Genomic DNA, 18,367 nt, shown 5'->3' with positions numbered 1-18,367 from the left:
GTATATTATACTGTGTGCTTCAACAAATCCCCATTTCTACAAATATATTTATTTTGTATTGTATATATTGTTAAATGCAAAAAGGAGATATGATTCTGCAACTCCAATCAGTTCAGATGTTTAATGCAAATTACTATGCTTTTCAAGATGATGGGAGAGCAATACTAAACAAGCTTTCACTTTTGGTAAAAAAAAAAGGCTGGAATACATAACACCTTTTGGTAATTGTTACAAGTTTAGCATCATTCAAATAACATTTTACATATTTCTGCCACTCAGGTTCTACAAAAAATTATATTTATGTTAGTTTTAAAACATTAATTTAAATATTTTGTTAGTTAATATTTTTATCAAAATGCAAGCACTGAGTTAAATTATTTTATTTTATTTGTATTTGTTTATTTAATTACTCATACTTTGATGATTATTGTTAATGATTTTGATCATTTTCTTGTTCAGACTTGCAATTTCATTGGTGACAAGAATGGTAAGGAAACTATATTAATAGAGAGATACATCTATTATAAAGCTCACAAGTGCCAGACAATTGAATATGACACTAAGAAATTTAATGATTTGCCTAGATTAATAGAATTTGCCTATATTAATAGAATTTATATATATATATATATATATATATATATATATATATATAAAATAGAATTTGAACCCACATCCTCAATTTCAAGACTGGCTATCTGAAACACAGATATTCTATGTAGATTAGTCTAAAATTTCTATTTAATTAGATAAGAATTGTTACTTACCACAAGGGACAAGGGTCTTTTCCAAGAAACAACACCAATCAGTCCTGACAAGAGTACCTGAAATAAAATATAAATATTTCTGTAAGGTATAACATAATTTATTAATAAATCTAAAAATAAAATAAAAATTTTTTTCTAAAAGGATTGGGAGTTGAAGAAGAACATGAAATATATACTATGAATAATATAGTATAGTTGAAAAATATAAATGTATAACAATATTGATTGAGCAAAAATTTTATTACAAAAAAGTAATAAAATGTTAGGTTATATAAATTATGTAATAGGGAATATCTAGCTCTAAAGAAGTAGCAATACTAATAGTGCTAGTTATAATAATGGTTTTGTCTATTGATTATCTAGCAACATAGAACCTAATGGCTAGCACAAGTTCCCTATTTTTCATAGTTAACTGATGACAAAGCCCCATACTATAAATACAGACTTAAAAATGTTCTGGAGAATTTAATCAATAAACAAAATTGGAAGTAGATCCTTCTCACAAATCTGTTATCACTGCTCAAAGCCAATTTTGAGACATAAAGAGTTAGGAACAACATTAGATATAGCTACATTAAGTACTCATAATATCTGAGAATGAAAAGCTTTCAAAATATAGATACTTAGCAAAAGAAATAAAAAATATTGAGGAACAAGATGAGGCACATATCTATCTGCCAGTAGAGTATCAAGTTTGCTTTCAGTGAACCTAAAGCTTTTATCTTAGTATTTATAATCTAATAAAATAATTGTTTTATTCATCTGTAGAAAAATATATAGAACATTAAGCCAAAGAACAACAGCAAAATAGTGACCTCCCCCTCACATTATTTTTATATGAATTCCATGCAAAAAATTGAAAACAAGATGCATTTTTTATAACTATTGATAATTTACAAATTGCATTGTTATGTGGAACAAAGCAGTGAATAGACAAATTTCACATTATAAATTAAATTAGATCTTCACAGAGATCTGTGACAAACTTTTAGGACTGTTACATCAATTCCCTCTTCTTTACAACTTTTTCCTTAATGATGATGAAATAACACCATATATGATGGACTTAGAGACATGTGGTTATTGGTAATGAAAAGTTCTTGATATTATGTTAGTCCCTAGAACAACTTTAAATTCTTCTACTATGATTCTAACCATCCATAGACGGAGAATTCAAGAAAAATTTAAAACCCACTCCCTTCCTCCAAACTTCCCCACTGAGAGGAGTAAGTACTATAATTTCCAGGTATCCAGATTAGAAACCTGAAAATCAACTTTAACACTTTGACTCTTACCTCTTTTCACCCTATCACATCTATTAATTACCAGGTTTTATAAATTTTATCTTTATAAAATCTTTCATAAATTCTCACTATTAAAATGATTCTGGGTCAGTCACTCTCATTTTTTCCATGAACTAATTCAAAAACTTCTCTGGGCCTTCAAGCTTTCCATCCCCCAAATAATCTTCTATATGGCTGCCACAATAGTCTTCTTAAAGCAAAAGACATAGCATCATAGCATCATAGCATCATCACATCTAAGAACCATCAGTGACCACTGCCTAAAGGATGAAAAATTAAACTCCTAATCTTGGAATTTATAATCTTACAAAATTTGATTTGAACCTATCTTTCCAGATTCAGTTAATAATTTCCCTTTTCATATTCTAGAAAAAAATGGTTTCTATGTTCTAATACTTAGCATCTCACCTCCTGCCTTCATGTCTCTACAGTGCCTCTTCATATCTATCTATGAAAATCTATAGCTTTCTTTAAGTCTCAGTTTCCATGTCATATCCTGAGGGAAACTCCTCCTGAATGTACTAGTCCTTAATACCCTTTTCCTCAAACTATCATGTATACTCATTTGTTTATGGATATGGGATGTTGAATTTCCTTGCCTCTCATAGGATGTAAGGCCCTGGGAGGAAAGGACTGTTTGTCATTTTATTTTTGCATATCCAGTGTCTAATGCAGTATCTTGTTCAGCATAGGCACTTACAAAAAATATTTGTTGAATTTGGGCAAGCAGTTCAGGTGGACTCAAAGTGAAAATAGAAACATATAAATTTCCTTTTAATTGGTTCACTGGTACCTTCAGGGGCTTGCTCAATGACCATTTCCTGATTGTCCTAAATATTAAAGAATTCTAAGTAGGCCATTTAGGCCCTCTCCCTACTGACTAGCAATGAATATGGAGAGAATTTATAATATCAGAAGGCAAACACTATTATACCAAGTGCTTGCTACCTTAAGGTGGAGCTTAAATAAAGAAATTAATGTTATTATGAAATAATATTAGTAGACATAACCTTATGAGGGTGATTTAAGACTTCTGAAAATACAAGGGGTACTATTTAGAAAACTGCTTAGAAATAGTACCCTTGTAATTTGAAAAAGATCATATACCACCCACTTTAGATCAAGGTTAATTATTCACTTTAAATCCCCTTATCAGGCTTTTTAGCTAAAAAATAATAAAGAGATGACTATTACATTAACATTTGTGGGGATTAACAAAGTAATAATATCTTGAGATTTTAAATAAATTCAAATAGTTAATGTAAACTCCTTGATAGGTATGTATGTATAAATATATATCAGGCACATGAGTACATACATGTATTAATCTATCTTTACATGTTAACTTTTACATATCATGCATAACTGTGTGTATATATGTATATGTATAGAATATATATTTTATAGTTATGTCACAAATATATATATATATATATATATGAAATGAAGAAATAAAGATTCTAATATAGGTTTTATCCCAATTTGTTCATAAGCTATTAAAGTTGTCTCCAGAAAACATGGGAAAGGAATGTTGTAGAAGGTGATGTAGGCTTAACCTTGAAGAAAACCAGGGAATCTAAGAGGCAAAGGTCAAGAGGGAGAGCATTTCAGGCATTGGGGACAATGAGTGCAAATACATGGAGGTGGTAAATGGAATGCCCTATAGGTGAACAGCAAACAGATATACTGTTACATTTGTAATAGAATTCAATTCCCCAATCCAAAACTTCCATTCTTTCACTCTTCGGCAGTTTCCATCATTGTAAAGTATATTATCATACTCCTAGTCTTCCATAACGTTATTATCCTAAATTTCCAAAAGGTAGGGCAGATCATGTAGGATTTTAGTTAATACGAATGACAACAACTGGAAATAGATCGAGAAAGAGACAAAGAATTAGTGATTGAGCCTATGGAAAATGATGAAATAACCAAATGAGATTGCTGTATAAAGGGTGTTCAAGACCTTTATGAACCACAAGCCTTGGGGGGATAGTCATAGATGATGGCATAATATGGATAAATGATAGTAGGGGCAATCTACTGTAGAAGAAAAGATCGAGTATATAAAAAGAAGAGGCATTAAACACACAGTCAAAGGCCATATGGTTCTCCTTTCTCCTCAGCTATTGCCTGATTGAAGAGAGCAGTTATTATTGTTAGCCTTTTCCAAAATGGGAAGAGTAATCAGTTCCAACCCCTCAGAAGATTGCTTTGAATTGAAAACATGGAGAAAGAACAGAAAGAGGCCCTGGACAGAGTCTTTGTCGGGGGGCGGGGGAACTCATGGTTAGTTGACATGACCTAGTTAAAAGATCCCACAAAGGATCAGTTATATAGGTAAGGAAAAAACAGAGAGAACACAATATGATTCTAGAGAAAGTGTAAAAAAAAGAAGGTAATCATGATCAACAGTGTCAAAGGATGTAGAGAAGACAAGAATAAAGAGAACTGAATAAAAGACATTAGATTTGGGAATTAAGAAATCACTGGTAACTTTGGAGACAGCAGTTCCAGTTGAATAATAAGGTTGTAAACCACAGGCCCAGGAGATATGCTCCTTGAGGAAAACTGAATCAAAAATGAATCAGGGCCCAAAGCAGCCAGGCCTCACCCTAATCAGTACCAGACAGTTATGGAGGGTACATACCTGTTGTTTTGCTGAATGAAAGAAAAAGCAATGACACAGAGATATGCAATTCTGTTATTTCCATGCTGAGAGGAGCACAATGTTTTCAATGCAATACAGTCTTCTGAGGGAGTTGGAACTGATTACTCTGCCCACTTTGGTAAAAGCTAAGAATAATAACTGCTCTCTTCAGCCAGACAATAGCTGAGGAGAAAGAAAAAGAAAAGAGGAGGAGAGAGAGGATTCTACTTGGCTTCAATCTTTCCTTTCTTTTCTCCATTTCTCCTATCTTTCTTCTATTTAACCCAGGAAAATGTCATTTAAACTTTTATCCTTCAAATTTGGCTAAGCCACAATATGTATCATAATGAAATTATTATCCTCAATGGAAATAAATTCTTTCTGCATCATGATTTTACATAATACCATGTTTTTATGGAACCAATTAAATAGGCATATAAATAAAAATGCAAATGCTGGGATATGCCAGCTTATAATCAAATAGTTGATTAGAAGACCTCATTAAAATGTGAGACCAATGTGCAAGACTTCTCTTCAATTGCAAGGGAGTGTGCCTAACTCATTTAGGAACTACAAGCTACTACATAAGACCATAGAAACATGTTAACCATACACACACCCCTGTAACACTATATATATTATATATACACTATATACACAAACATACTTAACATCCATGATTAGTAGGTAATGTGCTAGTTATTTATATGACAGACATGAGCATCTTACTCATATAATGAAATTGAATTAGACAAGGATTTGGCTTCTAGCTTCTCCTATTTAGGACATGTTGGGAAATTTTGTTATCTCCACACAAATAATACCTATAATCCACTTGCTTAAAAAAAATTGATGCTTTTGCTTTTACAAAATGTTCATTTCTGAATACATCCCTCACATATCCTTAACCAGCAAATTATCCCTTTTCATAAATATTTTTAAAGTAGTTCAATAAAGCCAATTCTGATAATATACCTATTTCATACTCATGGTTAGCCAGACACTATTTAAGCAAAGAGATGAATTGTCTTATTTTTTTAAACCTTGATACAGTTTCATTTATTGCTTTTTCCAATTACATTATTATAGTCATGAATATATTGTTTTCTCGGTTCTATTTACTGCATTCTGCATCGACTCATAGAAGTTTCCCCATACTTCTCTTAGTTTCTTATATTTTAATTTTATGGCACTCTATTTCATTATACTTATTATCACAATTTGTTTAGCTATTCCCCAACTGACACCATCCATTTTGTAATCAATTCTTTGTTAACCAAAAACACTTCTATGAATAATCTAATAGTCATGACAACTTTGTGACATTAATCCAAAGAATATATGCCCAGTATATCTCTGGGGTAAAGATAACTGCTTTTTCAGTCTTTCATGGAGTATTCTTTGCATATTTTCCAGAATTAGGAAACTTGTTCATAGCGCCACCAGCACTTTGTTGACATCCCTTCAGATGCTTATATCTAATATTATTTTTGCCAATGGTGCTATGCATGAGGTGAATAGAGTAATGTTTCTCATTAGTTGCTAATAATCTGCAAGTTTTATTTTGAGAACTGTTGTACATGTTCTAAGATTTCTTGTCAATTAGAGAATAAACCTTGGTCATATATTTGTGTTACATTATAACATAAATTGGACAGCAAAAGTTTATTAAAAATAAAGATTTTTCTCCCAGATAATAATTTGTCTTATCATAATTGTATTTATTTATACACAAAATTTTCAATTCAGGTGAAAGATGTATGAAATGACAATTAAGATCCCTTCCAGTTTTAACTGTTCTTTGATTAATTTCATTCAATCAAATTTGTCTATTTTTTGTGAAATTTTGTGATCTCTTATATTGTTTCATTATGAATTCTACCCTTCCTTCCTTCTATCTGCCTTCAATGTTTTATGTTACTACCTTTTATTTTAGTTAACTAATCCATTTTCAACATAGTGTTTTGAAATACTGGTCCAAATCTGCTTATTGCCCCCTATTCTTCAGTTTTCTCAGAAGCCCCTGTCAAACATGAAGTCTTTATTCAGGTAGTTTATGTTCTCAATGTTCATTTGACCTTGTATCATAGAGAATATTTTCCTCAAATATCTTCCAATTCCTCAATTTTATCATATCAATTGAGACAACAGGCATTTATTAATAGTCTGCTATGAGCCAGACAAAATGCTGTTCTGGGGAACAAAGGAAGATTTAAAAAAAAAAACAGTCTCTACCCTCAAGGAGCTCAATATCTAAAAAGGAGACAAAATTCAAATACATTAAAAAAGTTAGATAAATGCAGGATTGTTTGGAAAAACTTCAGAGGGAAATAAATAGAATTAAGTGAAAGATTTCTTGCAGAAAGGGAGATTAAAGTCAATTCAGGTTAACAAGAACTTATTACGTACCAAACACATGAGAAAATTATGCTAAATCCCTGGGGATGCACATAAAGGCACACAGATCCTGCCTTCAAGAAACATACATTTTAATGAAGCAGACAACAGACATAAATAACTACTTATATTCATGATACATAAAGAGTAGATGAAATGCAATTTGAAATAGAAAATCTTGAGAGGGTTTGAACATAAATGGCATCTTTATTTCTTATGAAATCTTCATATGAGTTCAATTATATTTGACTTTATCCTCTTACTCAAACATTCCTCTATAATCCATATTTCTTGAAATATATACCTGGAAGTATAATAATACCCGTTCCAACAAACAATGATTTTAAAAAAATTAAGTCACAGTTGTATACTCATATAGCAGTAATATATAAAAAAATCTAGAAATAATTGTCAGAGAAAATTCTAATTCTGCTTTCAAATGTATAAAACTTCTATATGAAGTATTTATAAAATTCTTCAGTTTTCAATAAGAGCTGACAAGGACTTTAAAAGTTAATTTATTTAAACTGTCCTTCACCTAATAGGTTGTACCACTAAGACGGTTAACTTTTCTCATTTTACTCTGACTTAAATAATTGTGCAGATCTATTTTCTCAAATCTCTGCCTTCTGGAGTATGTATATATGCATCCTGCAAATTAACTCTGGAGAAGCAAACTTCAATAAATAGAATAAAACTTCAAATGAATGGGTTTGGTTTATTCCCCCTTTTGTTAATCATTTCCTAAAAGACTAGAAAATTCTGTTTGCATCTGCCATTCACAATGTACCTTTAAACACTTTTTTTCTGATTTAACCTTATTCTAAGTCTACAAATCCAAATGCAGCTTAAAAAAAACAGATTTATATCAGTATCAGGAGTCATGAAATTATAAAAAGGGGAAAAATCCTGTAACAAGAGTTATTAAGGAATATAAAGTACTAACAAAAATATAGCAGCATCTACACTTCTAGTAATATTATACATAAAGACAGGCTATATATTTTAAATTAGAAATACTATTGCAGGGTGGCTAGGTTACACAGTGGATAGAGCACTGGCCCTGGAGTCAGGAGGACCTGAATTCCAATCTGATCTCAGACACTTAATAATTACCTAGCTGTGTGGCCTTGGGCAAGCCACTTAACCCCATTTGCCCTGCAAAAACCTAAAAAAAATAATACTATTGCATGACCAGAGAAGTCTGGATTAAATTACTTCTTGAAGTCTTTTCTCTAAATAATTGATGAAGCTGCACAGTTGTTAGAGAGCTATTCTCAAAGCAAGGAAGAAATAGCTTTGTCTTTCCTTTGACAGATACTGGTTGATAGACTCTGGACAAGTTGCAGCTTCTCATTGCTCTAGTCAACTCAAAGACTTCAAATTATAGAAACAATATCTACTTGAATTGGAAGAGGAAAACTCATTCTATTAAAGAAATGGCAATAATGTCTTACTAAATACACTATAAAAGACTTTCTCTAAGCTCTTATAATTCATGAATTTACTGATTCAAGGGCAGTCAAAACTTACACAGAAATTTAACAAATTTTAAGTTAATCAGTCCTTCTCAGTGCATAATCTTGTAGGTAATTAACATGCATTCATTAAATATATGGAATTTGTATCCAGCCACCTTTACTGAATACCAAATCAGTCTAAGTAGCTAGCTAGTTGTTCCACTATGAACTTCATCATAGGCTCAAAACCTTGTAATCATTTTAGATTCTTCACTCTCCTCAATATGGCTATATGTAGGAAAAAGTTAATGAAGGAAATCGATTTTATTGGATAGAATTTGGTCTATAGGTGAGGATAATGAGCCTCTCTACAGTATTTTTAGTAATTGTAAACAATGGGGCAAGCAAGAGCTACTCAACTTCCAGGAAAAATACTGCAGGGTTCATACCAAGATAAGTGAGAGCTATAATATAGATGGGGGAAAAAGCTGAGCATTGAGCAGGTAGAGCCAAGATTAGGAACGTGACTAGAGGCAAAATGTAGCTATTTATCTGATATGAACAAATCATGGATCATGGGAGAGATTGCACAGGAAATGGAAAAAAGTGAGGTGTGAAAGAGCAAGATGAGAAGGAGCAACAAGATTCAAGTTTTCCTCTTTGGTATATCACACGTCGATGTACCAATAAAATTGTAATGCTAAATTTTATCCTTTAAAAAGCTTCTAAGGATAGCTCAACCACTCTCTTGAGTTAAGGAGGAAAAAGAAAATTCTTTATTTATATCTAGTCCAATTTTCTCATTTTAGAGAGGAGAGTTCCAGTTATTCTATTTATTTTCAGTCTGTCTTCATCTCTGGAGTGAATAGATTTTCTTAGATAACTACTTCATCTATAACAAGAAATCTCAAAAGGCAGTAAAATATCCTTCATGTGAATAAAGGTAGGGCCTTCAAAGTTTGATCCATTTTTGCCATGCATGCAAAGTGGGATCACATTGAAAGGTCTGGGAAGAAGCAGGGAACATAAATATATCAAGAGCTGTGAATGAATTTACAGGTCACTGAATTAATGATTTTTTTATAATAGGAAAAACATACCCAGGAAAAGAGAATTAATAGAAATATTTGTTCTACACTTACTATGTGACAGACACTAAGCTAAGCAGAGGAAATCCAAATGCAAAAGCAGAGACCCTGCTTTCAAAGAGGGAAGACAAAACACAAAGGAAAGTAATATGTTGAAATTTTAAATAATCATAGAAGAACAGATTCACATACTTCATCCAGGAACATTGGCAGAATTGATTTTATTGTGATGGATAAAGTAAAAAAAATAATAATAATGAAATTCACCTGAAGGAAAAAATCCAATAATCTCAAAAGAAAAAATGAAAAGAATGAAGAGAGCCTAGTAGTTTCAGGCTCAAACTAAAATACAAAGCAGTAATTATTAAAAAATAACTTGGTGTAGTTAAAAACATAGATCAAATCTTTATTATAATTATACAGAAGCAAATGTTATCTAGTAGGCAAGGTTTGAAAAATACAGACTACTGACAACAGGATTTGGCAAAAAAAAATTAAAGCAAAAAATGGGGAAAATTAGATTTAAGTAACATCTCAACTTTTAAACTAAGATAAGCAATTACATACCTATATATAAAATGCTATATCCTAAACAAATTAGAGAAACACAGGGAAAGTTATCTAATTATATCAAAATAAGAGAAAAGTAAAATACAAAATATGGAAAACAGAGGATCATGGAAGATAAAATGAGTAATTTTAATTACATAAAATATTAAAAGTTTTGTACAAAGAAATCTAACAAAGCTAAAACTAAAAGAAAGAACTGTGGAAAACCTTTGCAGCAAGTTCTATTTTTTCTATGAAAAAGTTCTCATTTCTAAGATATATATATAAGGAACAAATTCAAATTTATAAAAAAAAAAAGTCATTCCCTCAATTGATAAAATATCAAAGAATATGAATAAGACAGTTCTCAAGAGTGGAAATCCAGAGTATTTCACGTGAAAACAAAAATGCTGCCAATGACTTCGAATTATAGGAATGCAAATTAAGGCAATTGTGAAATTCTATCTCACACCTTTCAGAGTGGCAAAGAAGACAAAAAAAAAAAAGAAAGTAATAATTGCTGGGGGACTGTGAGAAAAGGCTACATTGGTGCTCTGCTGGTAGACCTGTGAATGAGTACTGATTCTAGGAAGCAATTTGGAAATACAAACAAAAATATACTAAACATTATATACTCTTTGGCCATCTATACCACTACTAAGTTTATATCTAAAAGAAATTTAAAAAAAACAGATAAATGTCATTTATATGTACAAATATTTATGGAGATTTTCTTGGTAGGTGCACAAATTAAGAAGCAAAGGTAATGTCCAAAATTGAGGAATAGTTGAATAAGTTATGACATATGAATGTAACTGATTATTTTGAGGAAATGAGGGAAAAGCTAAAAATAAGTTGTGGGAAAATGGATTAGAAGTGATACAGAATAAGCAAAACCAGAAGAATAATTTCTATAACATTAAAATTTTAGAATTGAACACATTTTTATGAATTCTATAAACTGATGAAGAATGAAATTAGCAGAATCAGAAGAATTTATACATTCACAACAATGCAAAAACACCAACAATGAAATAGCCTAGCCATCACAAAGAAATGAAAGAATTAAGGTACACAATAGGAAATAAATACATATATATATATATATATATATATATATATATATATATACACACATGTATAATGGCATTTACGGACTTTGTTTAATTTGACTATGTATATTTCTTTCAAGAAACTTTTTTTTATTTTTCAATGGAGTAGAGACTGGAGGAGAAGAAAAAAGATTTCTATTCATTTCTTTTTCTTAGAAAGTTAGAAGTAATAGACATAAAATGTATTTTTAGATGTTATCACTGTTAAATTTACTTAATTTTTTTTTACTTTGGTACAGCAGACCTTTCATGAAGAAGTCAAAATTTGTTTATATCTGTAATATATAAACAAAATGTATCAATAAAAATCAATTAGGATTCCTTCAAAACGAAAGGGTTCCTAAGAAGTCTCAGAGGATAAGAGACCATAGGCTAAATCACATGGTCTTGAGGCTAGGTTTTCCTGGAAAATTTCAAGGTTTAAGTCATTCACTTCAATCTGTTTGCTCTTATCTTAGGCAGTCTTATTTGACTTAGCATCTCAATTTAGAATTAAAAAGAAAACACCCCAATATTTTGGACTGGCCTTTTTTTCCCCAGGGTCAATATCTGTAAAAAGTACTGTGAAAAGTAAGTTAAGGTTAATCATAATTTTACATCTAGGATGGACTTTAGTTAAATGTATGAATTAAAATAGTAACTAAGAGAACAGAGAAATCTTGCATGGGTTTTGAATAGTGGAGAAATGGGAAAAGAGTGTTAAGGCATATGATCATCTTTCTCAAATATCTGAGAGAAGCAATTGAATAGGCTTCTCAGAGTTCAAAAAGGTAGAAGCAGTGACCTTTACAACCAAGTAGCCCTCAACACCTAGTCCTGAACCCTGACTAGCTTTCAGGTCTTCTCCTTGCTCTTGCTCATTCAGTTCCATTCACCTTCAGACTCAATATCTTATTCTGAGTTCTTATGTCTCCAATTGCACAGGTTGTCTCAATTCAAAAGTCATTACCCTGTCCTAGAACATATCTGCAAGACATCTCCAAAATCCATCTGGGAAGGAAGAAGACAATGCTGTCTTTTTGAAACATCTCCCACAAACTAATGCAGCCAGACCCTGAATAACTCTTCTTTTCAGAAATTCATTTCAAACACAGTAGACAGTGTATTCTTGAAGACCTCTTTTAAAGAAAGATTTAGTGTTTTGAGGTTACATGTTCTACATTTAGAAAATTCTAGTCCTCAGATAATGTTTTTTTAGGTAAATTATTTCCTGGGATTCAACAAAAAAGTTGAGGGGGAGGTCAGAAAACCACCGAAGACATACATTTTTCTGGGACAAATTGAAAAATAAAATGGTGGGGAAGCATAAGATAAACTGTACAAATTTCATAGATAGTCTGCAAAACATCCATGGTGTTAATTATCAGTAGAACTAGAGAATAATTGCAAGGAATTCCCATAAAACACCCCCACATGATTTTATGAAAGCTATTTTAGGAGCATTAACTAGCTGCTGATGGTATGTAGAAGCAACAGATGTCCTCTCCCAGTAGAAAAAAGGAGCATATGGTCAAGTGAGAACGGATTCATTATAGAAGAATTGAGATCAAAAACAGTGGATGTGAGAATTATATAATAATCAGAATTAGAATCTCCCATGTATGTCTAAGTGGGTTCTTCTTGAATCCAAAGAAGCTAAAAATGACATTTTGCATGACAGAGTAATAATATATTTATTTACATAGTCCTCCTATGCTTTTATATATTTTTCTACTTCTAATACTTTAGGAGAAAATCAATAACATTTCCTCCTAAATAACTATTTTGCTTTCATCTTTGAAGCACAATGGTTATAGCCAACAGTAAAGAAAATCCTTAAAAGCAGAAACATTTTATAATTGCAGGAAAAAAAAGGGTTAATTTAAAAAATAATCAAATATCTTATATTGTCTACAGCATTATTTATTTCAAGGCTTAAGGTCCTTTCCTTGTTATTTTAATTTTACCTAAACCTAACCATCTAATTTCCACTTTCTGATTTACCTGCTTTATTGTATAATTGTTGAGTATAGAACCAACCTGCAAACATTAGAGAAGATGTAAGCAGTAAGCCTGGAGAGTGGTTTAGTAGTCTAAAGTCTAATCTTCCCTTTGGACCAAAGCTGATTATGTTCCCAAACTGAAATTTAAGTGAAAAAAGAAATCCTAATCCAAGTATAAACATAATCTTTTAGTACTTTCCAAATTATTTCCCTATCTCTCACAAAAATGTATTCTGACTTTAAAAAATATCTTTCATTCAAAGTAACAAGGAATTGCTAAAAACAGGTAAAGTTAGATCAAGGTTTCAATTAACTTTATTACTTAATAATCCTAAATGAGATTATAGTTTCTTGGTAAATGAGGATGAGGAATTTAAGAATTAATGAAGTTTATGAAGATTGGTGCCTAACTAGAATATAGAAATATAATCTTCTTTCTGTGTCAAATTCTAAACTAAAAAAAAAAAAGCTGAGAGAGATGAAGAAAATTTTTGTTAGTAGATTTTACATACTTTATTTATGGCATGTTATGACTTAAAACATTTGACTTATCAACTGTAAATTCTTTTTCTTTCAAAACTTCCCCCTTTGTATAACAATAAAAACAATGCATCTGTTGATACAGAACATTAATTCCATTAAATTCACATTAAATGTAATGAAAAGCTATCAAAGTATAATTACACAAACTAATTTATAGAACTACATCAGCTTAAAATTACTGGAACTATAATATGCACTGAACTTGTCTAATAGACAAATTGTTCCTTCTTTATTTTCAAACTGCATAAAGTCACACTGTTCTGGTGTTATAAAACTCCTATTATTTAACAAAGCCCAACAATACAAGAAAATGACTTTGATTTCCCTCATCTCAGATTTTCTTTTTACCAATATATAAATATTACATTTTCCACAATTTAGGTCCTTTGCCTTCTGTGAGATCCTGATTAATTTTATATCTTTTTTTTTTTAGGTTTTTGCAAGGCAAATGGGGTTAAAGTGGCTTGCCCAAGGCCACAAAGCTGGTAATTATTAAGTGTCTAAGACCGGATTTGAACCCAGGTACTCCTGACTCCAGGGCCAGTGCTTTATCCACTACGCCACCTAGCCGCTCCTTAACTTTATATCTTAATGAAACTTTTCCAAATTCTGAGATTATGGAAACATTTTAAGATATAATTTCTCACTTCGTTAAATTTGTAATAAAAATTATAAATAGTTATCTTTTTATTTCACTAGAGACACCAAGAAAAGGTCTCTTCTTCCCCCCCTTCACTTTTTTATGTGTCAGGAAACCATACCAAGTACTTTGATACCCTTTGTTGTAGCAATACCACAGTTAGCTATGTTTCCCAATGAGAACATAGAAAGGGGAAAAGTACATATGTACCAAAAAATATTTATTGTAGCTCTTTTTTGGTGGCAAATAATTGGAAATTTGGGGGATATTTGGGAATGGTAGAACAAGTTGTGGTATATGAATATAATGGAATAGTATTGTTCCATAAGAAATCATGAGCAGACAGATTTCAGAAAAATTTGAAAAGATTTACATGAAATGATGCTGAGTGAAGGAATCAGAACAGCAGAACATTGCACACAACAAGAGCAACATTGCGTGATGATAAATTATGATGGAAAGCTTTTTTCAACTAATTGCACCAGGAATGGTGGGGAACTGCCATCCTTGGACTAAAAAAATTGTTCCTAACATGGGAAAAAAAAATATTTCCACTTGCACTACACATTGCTCTTAATGTGTACAGTGTTCTCCTGGTTCTGATCACTTCACTCAGCATCACTTCATCTAAATCTTCCCAGATTTTTGTGAAATCTGCTTGTTCATGTTTTCTTATTTGTGTGGTTTGTCCTACACACACACACATACACACACACACACACACACACACACACACACACATACACGCAATAAGCGGGTAATTTGGAAATCTCAGTTTCTAACATACTACCAAGGATAGTTACAAGTAGCCTTAAAAACACAAAGGTTTAGAGAACTCAAATGAATCCAGCATTTTGTGTGTGTGTGTGTGTGTGTGTGTGTGTGTGTGTGTGTGTATACTTATATATATACTTATATATATACATATATATAATATGTAAGTCAAAAGCCATTTATCAGATTAGAACCTCTTCAAACATGAAAACAATTTTATCAAAGAAATGAAAGAATCAGAAGAACCTGTGAAGTCAAAAGAAATTCATTAATCACCACATCACCAGTTCAATACTAGATAGAACTGGATAGAAGAAAGCAAAATGTTTCAGAAATTAATCTCAATTCAAACAAATTTGTTCTATCAGCTCCTACAAACAAAATGTACCCTAAAATTCTATCCTGAATTGTCTTATTTCTCTATGCTTTCTCATAGTAATTGGTAATCTTATTTGTTTCCATGCTTTCAATTATCATCTCTACACAAATGATTCCCAGATATGGATCCATTCCTATGATTCCCAGATATGGATCCAATCCTAAGTTCTTTCTTCATCCTTCATTTCATATCAACACCTATGGGCATTTTGAATGGATGCCCTTTAAGGCTTTTCAAACTTAATATATTAAAAGCCAAGTTTGTTAACTCTCTTTCCAAATCCTCTTTCAAATTCCCCCTTTTTTCAGTTAGTATTTTATTTTGTTTTCAGTTACATGTAAAGATAGTTTTCAACCTTCATCTTTTAGATTGAGTTCCCAATTTTTCTCCCTCCCTTTCTTACATCTTCCCTTTCCAAGACAAGTATAGGTTATACAAGAACATCCATATTAAACATATTTCCATATTAGTCATGCTGTGAAAGAAGAATCAAAATAAAAGGGCAAAATACAAAAGAAAGAAAAATAAGAAAATAAATTTCAAAAAAGTGAAAATAATATGTTTTGTCTGCATTCAAACTCCATAGACCTTTCTCTGGGTGTGGATGGTATTTTCCATAACAAGTCTTTTGGAATTGTCTTTGACCACTTAATTTCTGAGAAAAACCAAGTCCATCATAGTTGATCATCACACAACATTGCTCTCAATGTGTACAGTGTTCTACTGGTTCTGATCACTTCACTCAGCATCACTTCATGTATGTCTTCCCAAGTTTTTCTGAAGTCTGTCTGCTCATGATTTCTGATGGAACAACAGTATTCCATTAAATTCCATAGACCACAACTTATTCAGTCATTCCCAAAAAAATGGGCATTCCCTCAATTTCCAATTCTTTGCTACCATAAAAAGAGTTGTTATAAATACTTATGGACATTTGGATCTTTTCCCTTTTTTATGATCTCTTTCTAGTTGTGGTGCTTTTTGTATCAAAGGGTATACCCAGTTTTATAACACTTTGGCACACAAACTTCCCTATTTTGTGAGAGCATCAACATCCTTCCTGCTCCCCAAGATTCCAAACTTAATATTTTTCTCATTCTCACTCACAATTGCCAGATCTAGTAATTTCCTTCTCCACAATATTCCTTGAACATATCCTCTTCTCTCCATCCACAAAAGTCATGACTTTAGTTCAGGATCTTATCACCTTTCATCTGATTGGCCAATCAGTCTCTACTCTCTCCCTTCACCCAACTCCAATACACAACTGATGGTGGTATTTCTAGAGTGTAGGTCTGATCACTTAGCCCTTCCCCTATTCAATAATCACATTTCTCCCTCTTACCCCTAAGGTCAAATATAAAGTCAGAGTTAAGCAATTAATTGTTCGTCACTGACCATGAAGAAAGCAAGGTTGGATGAATATGGGGTCAGAAGTCAAATAACAAAGGGTTGAAAAGTGAGTGAAGGAAGTGGAGTCATCAACTTTTTTTAAAAGTTTGTAGTGAAAAGGAGATGGAAGAGTTAAATGAAATTATTTTAAGTTCTAGGGAGATCTTCCATTGTTTCCAAGAATCTGGGAACAAACCAGTTTTCGATTTAGACATTTTCTCCTCAACAAAAATTTGTTTTTGTGTCTTCATAATTTCCTGAGACTTACCATTCTTCCTGATCTGACTTCTACACCAGCAGAATTTTTAGAATATTCAAAAAAGACCAGGAAATAAAGAGATGTAGAAGAAAGCAATGTAGAGTATTCTCTCTCAGCTTCCTCTAAGGATAAGTTGCAGAAGAGTAGTAAACTGAGGAAATTTTGAGAAATCCAAAGAAAAAACCACAGTAGTTAATTCTTCCAATTCAGCTCAATTTAAGGAAACAGGTAGAAGCCTGAAGAGTCTGGATCTAGACAAGATGACCAAATAAGAATGGGTATATGAGTGGAGACTATACCTATATAGCACAATAAAGGAATAGGTTCAATTAAGATTGTCCAGACATTGGGTGGCTAGGTGGTGCAGTGGATAAAGCACTGGCCCTGGAGTCAGGAGTACCTGGGTTCAAATCCGGTCTCAGACACTTAATAATTACCTAGCTGTGTGGCCTTGGGCAAGCTACTTAACCCCATTTGCCTTGCAAAAAAATTCTGAAAAAAAAAAAGGTTGTTCAGACATGATCTTGGGCAGTATGAAGTGAAAGGAACAAAATAAGAATCAACCAGCAGGTGTGGTTGTTCCAATAGTAGAGCTAGGTCACAGATACAGTGTGGTTAACGATACAGATACAGATAAGGTTGATGATTATGATGGAGTCAGGAGTACCTGAGTTCAAAATCCGGTCTCAGACACTTAATAATTACCTAGCTGTGTGGCCTTGGGCAAGCCACTTAACCCCATTTGCCTTGCAAAAAAAAAAAAAAAAAGAAATGATGCACTAAAATTACTCAAAGAAAAAGAAATTACACAAACCATAAATGAATTTACAAATGGATTTAAAAGTAATGAATTCCAATGTGACCTAAGCTGTGTGCAAAAATGGAAATATAAATAATCCTATAAAATTTTCTGTATGATACATGTTATTGATAATTAAGCCAGGGAAAGACAAAAGAGAAATAAAATTATAGGTTCATGTCATATCTATCTATCTATCTATATATGTATATATATATATATATATATAGTGACATCAATTTATTTTTAACAATTGGTAATAAAACTATGGT

The 18,367-nt window shown here is 31.9% G+C and overlaps 1 protein-coding gene across 1 annotated transcript in view; it reads right to left on the bottom strand.

Moving 5' to 3' along the window:
• The window catches only part of ENTREP2 (endosomal transmembrane epsin interactor 2), a 734,130-nt gene that overhangs the window by 486,880 nt on the left and 228,883 nt on the right, over positions 1 to 18,367 (bottom strand). Inside the window, exon 2 of the mRNA XM_074234255.1 lies at positions 768 to 824. Within this exon, the coding sequence (XP_074090356.1) occupies positions 768 to 824 (57 nt within the window). The remainder of the gene's footprint in view (positions 1 to 767; positions 825 to 18,367) is intronic.

This window comes from Macrotis lagotis, chromosome 4 (genome assembly GCF_037893015.1).
Source record: "Macrotis lagotis isolate mMagLag1 chromosome 4, bilby.v1.9.chrom.fasta, whole genome shotgun sequence".
Lineage (NCBI taxonomy): Eukaryota > Metazoa > Chordata > Mammalia > Peramelemorphia > Peramelidae > Macrotis > Macrotis lagotis.
The sequence above is the reverse complement of the archived record's forward strand: the minus strand, read 5'-3'. Positions and strand labels throughout refer to the sequence as shown.